This window comes from Loa loa (genome assembly GCF_000183805.2).
Source record: "Loa loa unplaced genomic scaffold supercont3.261, whole genome shotgun sequence".
Taxonomy (NCBI): Eukaryota; Metazoa; Nematoda; class Chromadorea; order Rhabditida; family Onchocercidae; genus Loa; species Loa loa.
In genome coordinates, this window is record NW_018108441.1 from 66,746 (window position 1) to 77,842 (window position 11,097).

Sequence of the window (11,097 nt, forward strand, 5' to 3'; positions counted from 1 at the left end):
AATCAAATTAAACAACTTCAATTATATTCAATTAAAATTGATTGGAATATCCTAAAATTTAGTTTGGGTGTATTTTGAATGTAATTTGATCATGTACAGTTAAATTTAACTACAATACCACACTATTATATCATTAAATGACGGTAATCATTGAATGACAATAATGTGACAGGTAATAATTGGAATGAAAATTAAATCATTCTCGGTAATTTTGAAGGTCTTAAATTTGGAATTAATTTCAAAAGTCTGTTATTAAACGAACGTTGTGTTTATTTACAATATTGTTGACGTAATTGACGTAATTATTTGACATTTTTATATAAAAGTTGTTTCAACCAAAAAAAAAGTGTTTGTGATAAGAAGTCGACACCTATGCTACAAGTAATTATAACGATAAGCAAATTTGATGGATTTAATCTGAATGCTTCCACCCTATCAGTATACTTTAAATACTTATAATATTATCACTAAAATGATAATAACAATGATTACGACTGTGATGCATGTTTTTTTTTTTACACCAGGGATAACCCGGGAATATTAGAAAAAACAATTTGGTGAAAAATTTAGCTTTTAAAATTTTGTTCAAAATGGTAATAGATCCTCATAATTTTATCACTATAAGTGATGAATGATAACAGAAATATTTGAAATAAAATAAGCAATTATTCGATGATATTTCTCTGTCATTCCATCTCTTCTTCATCGTTGTTCTTTCATTTTTTTTTTAAATTATTTAAACTTATGCTAAATAATTTTAACATTTTTATCACTCCTTATCGCATTTCATTATCATTTATCATTATTATTAACAGCAATAAAATCATAAATACCAATTCGTTATTTCAATTTCTGTGCTATAAATTTTGTGATTAACAGTTCATCAGTAATTAATTATTAAATTTAAATTAAAGTTTAAGAAATGTTATGTGCAACAAGAAAAGAAATATTCGCTTTTTTCTTTCATCATTGCATTCTTTTCTATAATTTTAGTTTTTGTTTTTATCTATCTTAACCGTTCACAGTTTAGAATGAAAAGCAAACGATAAAATTGTATTGCATTTGAATTGTTGACATTAAAATGAAATAACTATGCAAATTTGCCTCTTTTATTTCCTTATAAAAAATAAAAAAAAATTTTTAATTTTTTTAGCAGTAAATCTTAGAATAAAAATAACTTTTTTAAAAATATGACAAAATATTTTATAACAAATTTTATGGTATGGTATAAGTTAATTGATGGATGGATAATATTATGGAAAATAAACATTTTCATACTTTTTTGTACAATTTATTTTTTCCAGACTTTTTCATCAAAATAAATATTTATTGGATAAAAAGTAAAATCAAAAAAAAAAGCGAATTCCTGAAAAGAAAAGGAATGGAAAATATTTTAAAATACCGTCGTTTTGAAATAATTCAAAAACAAACTATTAAACTTACCGATGAAATTTTTTTTGAATTAAAATTTTAAATAAATCAAATAATTTAAGCACTATGATATTATTATCAAATATTTTAATCTAATTAGGCAACCATTATTTTTTGTATTTGTATTTTTTTTTGTTTGAAGTTTATGACGAAGTAACAACGTTTCCTAGCCTCTAACCTTTGGTTAACATAAACGGAATGAATCTTTTCATCGTTTAATTATTTAACCATAAAACTTAGCAGATTTAAGCTAAGAATCTTCTCGAATAATTTGCAATTAAAACTTTTCTCATCTCATTTCAATTGTTCATTCCATGTTTCGCTTTTTTTTATAAAAAAAAAATTTTTTAAAAAATTCTCAAGAAACTATCATTAAAGATTATACATTAATAAAAATGTTCAACCAATTAAATTCCGAAAAAGTTTAAAAAAAATTAAACTGTTTGTTTAAATTACCCGAAATTTTTACATTTTTCTTTTATTTTTTATAAAGATGATACTTTTGAATGATTTGAAAAAGTGACAAGATTTTTTAACAAATTTATCATACTTACTGCTTGTAAAATTCAATTCGAGTAATGTGTTATCAGTGTAATAAATAGATAAATTAATGAAAAATGTCATTTTCAATCAAAAAAATTATAAAAAAAGAGCCAAATAATTGACATAATTATATATTAAATATATATTATATACCAAATTACATATTATATGCTAAATTGTATATCATATGCAATTATATGTTATATACAGTTATATATTATAAACTAGAAAGTAAAAAATAAGCTAAAAAATAATTTTGTTTGTTTAATTTTACAATTTTCTTCTGAATAATTTGTAAAAAGAATTACTAGAATACAGTTATTCAGATGATTTATTTATTCAAAAATTATACTTATTTAAAAATTTTCTTAATTGATTCATTCTTCGTTATTATCGCCCTTATTTTCTATAAAATTCACTTATATAAATTTCAAAAATATTTTTTTACAAATGATTTTTCTTTTTTTTGAGAAATAAATATGATCCATGCCATTGTGAAGAAAAGAAAAAGAAAAAAAGGCGAATTAAAATTTTTAAATGTCCTTCAATTTTTCTTTTTCTGCATTTCATTTATTTATTTCTTTATACTTAAATAATCTAAACTAATTAAACATGATTACACTTTTTTTTGTTCTCAAAAACTCCAAATACTCGAAACTTCTAAAAAATAATTGAAATATTTAAAACTATTAAAATTTTTTTCATATCAAAAAATTGAAAACCCAAATACTTCATTTTTTACCAAATCAAAACTGAAAATTTTTTTTGATATTTTCCGTTTCGTTTTTTTGCTTTTTTTTTTATTATTTCCCACAAATGATACTAAAATATCCGAGAGAAAACGATAAAAACATGTATTACTTATTAATATAAAAATACTTCTAATCATTTGAAAAACTTATTTATCATTTAATCTTTCAATTACTCAAAATATTGCACTTTAACTTTTATCAATGATACATTGATTATTTAAGGTATCATTGATCATTTGATTACATTGGAACTATCATTGATTATTAGGGGTATCATCAGTTATTTAATGGTTATCATTAGGATCTAATCATTGTAGTAAATCATATTTTTTCCCTTCTTAACAACCACTACCATCATTTAATTCTAATAATCCCTTACTCAATGATCGATAATCTTAATTCGTTCTTTTTTCCTAATCAATTTAATGTTATTCACCTTGTCGTTCTATTTTTCCTTTATATTAAACTAAATAATGTAATACTCCATTAAACAGTTCACCGTATAATACCGTATAATCTTGCAGTTCACCGTATAATCTTAACAAAGTATTAATAAATTACTAAATAATTAAGGAATTAGTGAAAAATAAGTTGTGCCTAATGTGAACTTTTGAACTTTTTAAACTAAATATATACTTTTTCTTTTTTGTTTTTAGCAAAAAAAAGCATAACCTGCTTTTTACTTTTACTATTTACCAGTAGTAACTAACTTTTATTACTAATACTTTACTAATAATATTTCTTCGACTAATTAATACTTTACTTTTTACTGTTAGTACTTTTATTACTACTTTTTATTCCGTTTTTTCTTTTTATTTTTAAATGAAATCGTTGTGAAATGAATTGATATTGCAGATGAAATATTATAGTTTTTTCTCCACTCATATTTAGTAAACAGTTATTTTTATTTCTAAATTAGAAATTGAATCCCATTTTTAAATTTTTCATCCATTTATCAAATAAACTATAAAGTATATATAAACTATATGAATAAAATATACGGGTTAAAGGATGTTGATATATTTAATGTATTTAAATTAATGTGATCACTTTAAATTTCAAATACTTCAACGACAATGAACGATGTCAACTGTTACTGCAATTATTTTATAAATTAAAACACTTAAATGAAACAAATGAATTAATTGCTCAATCACTTTGGAAATATATATATGTATATTTATAGCATCAGACAAAATGTTGGGTAATCAGTGTTATCTTTCAAATTTCACATCAATTTGGAAATTTAATTCATGCAAAATTAACCTCTTCATTGTACCTAATTATTTTAATTATTAATATATTAAGCGAATTTTCTATCAAGAAAAGGAAATGCATTGGATGAATAATTTCAATAATATATTATATAAGGAAGAAATTAGTTATTTTCTATGCAAATTAATGAAAATAATGCTCAGCTTAATAAAACATTGCAATTCTAATTTGCTAGCTAATTTTCACCAATATAATTAACCAATTAACTGATTAATTAATTAAAATGATTTTCGACATAAACTACATTATCATTCTAATGGAATCATTTATGAATAAAATTCATTTATTCAATGTCAATAAAAATTATGCTTGATAAATTATAACTTAATATAGCACTTAATTTACAACCTTCTTTAATTTGTGCCGCTATTGTTAATTAACTAATTAGGCAATATGAAAGTGGTTTTTAACATAAATTACATCACTCTTTCAATAATTTTATTCGAAATATTAAATGTAACAATTTCTATTCACTCACCTTTTCACTTATAATTAATTAGAGCAAAATTGTTTTGTCTAAAATATAATTGAAATATAATTTGCAATATTTATAATTGAAAAAACATAGCATAAATTAAAACAATTTTGAAATAATGCGGAATGCCAATAAAATATTTAGATTTAGTAAATAATTTCATATTTTAATAGAAACAATATGATTATTTATGTTACGACAAGTTGCAGGCGCTAATTATTCCAATGTTGCTTTTTTTTAACTATTTTAATAATTAAAAAGATTTTTTTAACAAAAAAGTTGCATATGTTTTAAAATAATTTAATTTTCTAATTGTTATAAAAATTATTTTTGAGAAAATAAATTAGTAAGGTTTTATGATAATTATTGAAATAAAAATGATTACTAACTTTATCATTTGCAATGTTGTACTACAATTCTGTTATGAATTTGGAGATTCGGTGATTTGTTTATATTTTGCATATTATTTGTCGGCTTTTCTAATTTCATAAATTTAAGTTTAATTTGAAATCAAAAAAAGAAAAGATGAAATTCATTTCACTGATAATTATGTTTTTATAACGAGATGTATAATGGCTGTGAGTCAAATAGTCGAATTCATGAATGATAGAATAAAATTTGAATAAATTGGACTGGCTAATTTATCAATTTTAAGATATATCAATGTCTAATGCATTACTACATAGAATAGATTGGATAAGATAAAGAAATTTAATTTTTATTAAAAAAAAAGAAAAATAAGCACCAGGAAATAAAAGGTGTAGTAGTGATGTTATGTTAATTAATAAAATCAATAGCTAAGGGAAAAGAAATAAACCTAATGATTCAGTTAAATTAATTTGATAAGAAGATACAATGATAAGAAGATATAACAATAGTTATTGAGAAATGCAGAGAATTGAGAAAAGAATTAATTCAAAATCCGATCAGTTTAAGAAAATTATGGCAAAGAAAGTAATTTCATCAAATTAATTTGAAATGAAAAACAAAAAAAATTTCAAAGAATAAGCGCTACGATAATTAATTAATAAAAAAATTGTTACGATAAGTTAACAAATCATTTGTATTCATAATTAATGAGTTGTTTTATCAGTAAAATTATCATAAATGAGCAATAACCACAAAAATATAAATTTGAATGAAATGATTTGCTTGAAAAAAAATTTTTTTTTGAAATTTTGTAATTTTACAAACTCTACCATTCAATTATTATTACTACTACCAGTTCCACTATCAAAACATACCTTTATCACTTTTAATTAATGGTGATAATGATTGTGTTTGTTTGTAGGGAATATCACATTGGTTAACTTGCTGCCGAGATTTCTCGAATACTGGCAGTGAATTTTTGTCAATATTATTTGAACTACAAGTAATTATTGCTCTGTAATTAATTCTTGGTATATGTGATGTATTAGGGGTTATTCCAGATTGTGATGTTGAAATTGACTTCTTTGGATAACCATAAGTCATTGATTGCATTTCTCGAAATCGTTGAGCAAATGAGCAATAACCAGTATGTTTATCGCCATTTTCATCAATCGATAATTTAGGATGCTTAGAAATGATAAATTCAATGTCACTTTTACTTTTACCATTATTTGTTTTGGTTGAAAATTTTTCTGTAAATATTTCACACGTATCATTGATGGATGATGATGATAATGTTCGATCCCTTTCTACTGAATGATTTTTGATGGAATTTTTCGAAGATGATTGATGAAAAGTATCATTAGAGTGATATTTTGAATGATATAATCGTGGTTCAGCTGATAGAAAAGGTCGAGTAACAGTATATCGTAATCTTTGACCTGTAAGCGTTGTTGTACGAATTACCAAACGTTCACCGATTCGTCCTGAATTAATACTAATTCCATCCTTTTTTATCGTCGTTTGTAACTGTTCCGCTTGTTGAAGTTGACATTTTTGCTGATGATATTGTTGTGGTTGTTTTTGTAACTGTTGTTGTTGACGCTCTTGTCTTTGCTGTTGTTGTTGTTGCTTTTGTGGCTGTTGTTGGCGCTGTTGTCGTTGTTGTTGTTGTTGTTGTTGTTGCTGATGCCGCCTTTGTTGCTGTTTTTGTTTAGGACTTTTCAAATGACTTTTTGAAAACATCCTACTAATTGGCAAATATATGCACATAAATTCATATGTATTGTATATATATGCAGTAATTGAATTATAAAGCTGTGATTAAATTAATTGCATTAATTCTTCGTTTCTTTTTTTAAATCTGTTATTTTTTTAAAAATACCTTTTTTTCAAATCCTTTTTTAATAGCAAAATTACAATTTTTTGAAATATGATAGGCGCTTTTTTCCTTTTGAAATTGGCGCAGTAAATACTTCTACAGTAACAGACTGAAATAACTGCCTAGTAATGTCACAAATTCTATTGGAATAATTGAAAAAATCTTAGCAAAAAAAAAAAAAGAAAATAAATAGAATTGAAAACAAAATTCTGAAATTTACAAGGAGCAAAAAATTTCAAAAAGAATTAACTGTAACATTCAATTAATGCTAACAGTCCAATTTTTTAATTAAAAAAGAAAAATTATGGCAATGAAATACATTTTTCAATTTTTCAAATAATATGACATGGAAAAAACTGAAAAATTTTATGACTGCTTAATGAAATTGATAACAAAATGGACGTGAAAATAAAGGTAAAAGTGAACAGAACGAATTCAAAACTTTTAGTTTAATTTCAAGTTTCTCATTTAAATTTAATTTTGTTGCAAATTTAAATACATAAATTGCATAATGATAAAACTTACAGAAATTTAAAAAGTAAAACAAAAAAAGAAAAGTTCGATGCATCGTTAATTTTGTGGTTTGAGAATTCAATTTGATTGTATTATGTTTATTTCAATTCTGTTCTTAAATAAATAGAAGTAACTAAAAAAATAAAAATGAACATTAAGTGCGAAAAAAAGTTAGTTTTTTTTTGTTTCATATTATCCTTACAGGAATAAAGCTAAAAATTGATCGATTATTGAATTCATTGAAAATTATCTTATTGATTGATCTATTGATCGATCTGCTGATTGATCAATTGATTGGTTTCATAATTATTTCGAAATGTTTCTTCTTTTCCTTTTTATATATTTTTACTGTAAACAAATTTTCACACTTTGAACAAAATATTGAACTATGTTAAAAAAAAAAAGGAAAGGGAAATGAAGGAAAGAGGAAGAAAACGGACGAAAAAGATGGATTTCAATTTTATAAATAGTATTGATAAAACTATTTTAAACATTTCGTATAGAACGAGAAAACTTTAAATCATTTATTGATAAGATTAGACAAAAAAAAATTTAATTTTATTAAAAATCAGAAAAACTAAATTTTTTACCAAAGTACTTGAAAAAAAATTACATTTTCAAAAATAAATTAAATGTTTTCTTAAAAGATCAAAAATTAACAAAAGTTTTATGCATCAGTTTTTTCCTTCTGTAACATTGTATACGGTAAATGAAAAAAATTAATTATTACCGTAAAATTTAATAGAGCAATGGAGGAATTAATGATAAGATATATGAGAGACTAATGATATGTTAGATGAAAATAACAAATGGCTTGCCGTATAAGTTATCGCAGCAAAGAAAAAAAGTAATAATACAATAATTAATGCTGCGATAAATGCACATGGCATTAAACGTTTACCGTATACTTCAATGTGGTAATGAAAAAGTTAGTATACGGTGAAAAAGAAAGAAAAAAGAAACAGCAGATTATTTACAACTTAAAATACTAATAAAAAAAAAAAAGAAAAAATGAGACAAATCAATTAATTAGACGAATGTAACTAATAATTTACTGTATATTTGAATAAGATAATAACAAAAAAACTGATTAATGACATAAATAATATGCAAAAAAGCTAATAAATTACTATACAACTTTATATATAATAAATGAAAAACCATTTACCGTATAACTAATTTTTTTGTGAAGAGAAATACTAATAATTTACTATACACTTCTATATCTGATAAATGAAAAGTAATTTATCACATTATTTATTGCATATGATAATGAAAAAAAAAAGTGGAAAAAAGAAATATAAGGTGATAAATAAAATAAGATATAAATAATTAGAAATGATAAGAAAACAATATTAGCATTTTCCATGAGTTTTTTTCCTTTCTTTTTGCTTGAAATAATTAAAAAAAGAAAAAAATGATTCGAGAAAAAATAAGAAATGAATATTACTCATATCAGAAATGAATATTACTCATATCATTGGAATATATATTTATAAAATTTAAAATATCGAAAATTTTCCACAACCATCCCACTTTTATTCATTGATTAGAAAATGTTTAAAGAAAAATTGTGGTGATTTTTGAGAATGAAATCGCTATCAATAAGCCAGGATAATTGATTAGTACAATTCTAGGATATTAAAGAGAAACGAAACAAAATACTTCTCTTTCTCTCTCTCTCTCTCTCTCCTTCTTTTTTTTTTTTTTTTTTTTTGCAACAAAAGTATATTCTTGAGTTACAAAAAACTATTCAACAGTTGAACATTCAAAAAAAAAAAATAAAAAAGAAATGATAACAGACCAAATGTTAAGATAATAGCTTAATGTCAATAATAACAAAGATAATCTTTATTATCAGTGAAATAATAATAATAATAATTAATGATAATTGATGGGAAAAAATGAAAACGAAAATATTTCTAACTACTTTATTTTTAACTTTCTTTTTTTTACAGAGGAAATCATTTATCACTAAGGTAACGCATCAATTAAACAAACTTGCATGCTTTCTGTTAACAACTAATTTTTTTTGACTTTTTATTTTTTATAAAATTTAACAGACTGAAAGTTTCAGTCAACATTTTAGAAATTATGATAAGATTGTTATCATTATTCTTTTGAAACAATATTATAATTAGTATTATTATTGTTAAATTTTATTTTACTACAATCGTTTATCTTTAACTTCAATCATTCTTATCTTTTGTGAATAATTCATTATGCATTTTTTTTCCCAAATCATAATTTATCATTTCAGAATAATAGTCCTATTTCAATCTTACGATTTTTTTCTAACATTTAATAATAAATTGGATTATAATTTGATCCTAAATTTCTTCTTTTCTTTATTACAAAATAACATTTCTTAGTTGATTTCACACTCAACCAATTGATTAATTACCACAGATTAGATCAATAAATTTTACAACAAATTTAATAATTTAATTAAATTTTCTATCAAATTTTATTTGAAATTAATAATTTTTATTAACTTCCAATAGGAGTGATTACTTTGTTTTTTAATAAAAAATATCAAATATTACATAAAATTCGTTCAAAAAAATTAAACAAAATTAAATATAAAAAGTAGCAATTTGATAATAAAATTCATCAATTTATGGCTGCAAATATTTTACAAATTAAAAATTTTTTGAGTTTTTCCATTAATTTTTGAATATCTTATATGAAGTCCTAATACTCTCTTTGTATAACCATGTAAGATGCCAAAATTTTTTAAAAAAAAAAAGAGAACGAGAAAAAAATCTTCCTCGAATTTAAAAAAAAAAAAGTAGGTAAAAAAAAAGGACTTCGAAAAGAAAGCTAACTAACTGAGAGAGAGAAAGAGAGAGGAAGAAGGGGCGAAAGTGAAAGGAAAGGGAAAAAAAGAAAAGGAATGTAAATGGCGAAATTACCATCGGAAATCCGGGAAAAAAAACGGAAAGAATGAATAAGTTGTCCTATAAAAGAAGAAAATGCTTACATTCTATCAGAAATAGCTAACAGCTGCTTGTTAAAGCAAAAGAAAAAAAGAAATGGAAGTGGAAATGATAATTTTGTATGAGTACAATACCAATTAAGCAAATTAATCAATTAAAATTGAGCAAATTAAGCAGTTATAATTAAATGAATTGAGCAAAAAATATTATTATTACCTTCATTTATTAATTTATAAAAGGAAAGTTAATTCTATCACCATAAAAATGTAAATTTCAATGAAAAACTTTTATTTGCTCACATTTGATTTAAATAATTTAGGAAAAAAAATGATGGAATTATTTCTGACATAGTGAAGAAAAAAATGATGAAAATGGACATTGAAAAGGACATTTGGAAAAATATTTTAATTACTTGAATTATTGACCACTAATTAATTTAAAAATTATATCAATAATGCTAAAAATCATTCCATTTCACATTATCAGAACTAACAAGATCAATGATCCTATGTTACTTTATCATATCATCATTTGTGATAATTTTATTGCATTTGATCAATTCTCACTTACATCAATTTCATTTTTACTCAGTTAATTCCATTGTACCATTTCATAGGAACATTATTTGCATTTAATCCCACAACCACTTGATCGATCACCACCTGTCACCCTTATCCTATCATTCATTATCTTATTATGACCTTTACTTGGACTCCGGATCATGACCTTTATTTGTACTAATTCACTGTTATCCAATCTCAATGCTACTTCTGCTCTGTATCTGTACTATGGGTAATTTTAAAGCTCAGTAAGTCTGTCTCCTTTTATCTCATAATAATTTTTGTTCCATTATTATTATTTATTATTATTATTATTACTATTATTATTATTATCATTATTATTATTATCATTATTATT

General features: G+C 22.9%; 1 protein-coding gene across 1 annotated transcript; it reads right to left on the reverse strand.

Annotated features, from left to right (window-relative positions):
* Positions 1-5,709: 5,709 nt before the first annotated feature.
* LOAG_18322 (hypothetical protein) lies at positions 5,710-6,591 on the reverse strand (the record flags this gene model as incomplete). Its single annotated transcript, XM_020450984.1, has 1 exon — positions 5,710-6,591. One exon carries the CDS (start codon positions 6,589-6,591, stop codon positions 5,710-5,712), a length of 882 nt encoding a protein of 293 aa, XP_020305283.1.
* Between the last annotated feature and the right edge of the window lie 4,506 nt (positions 6,592-11,097).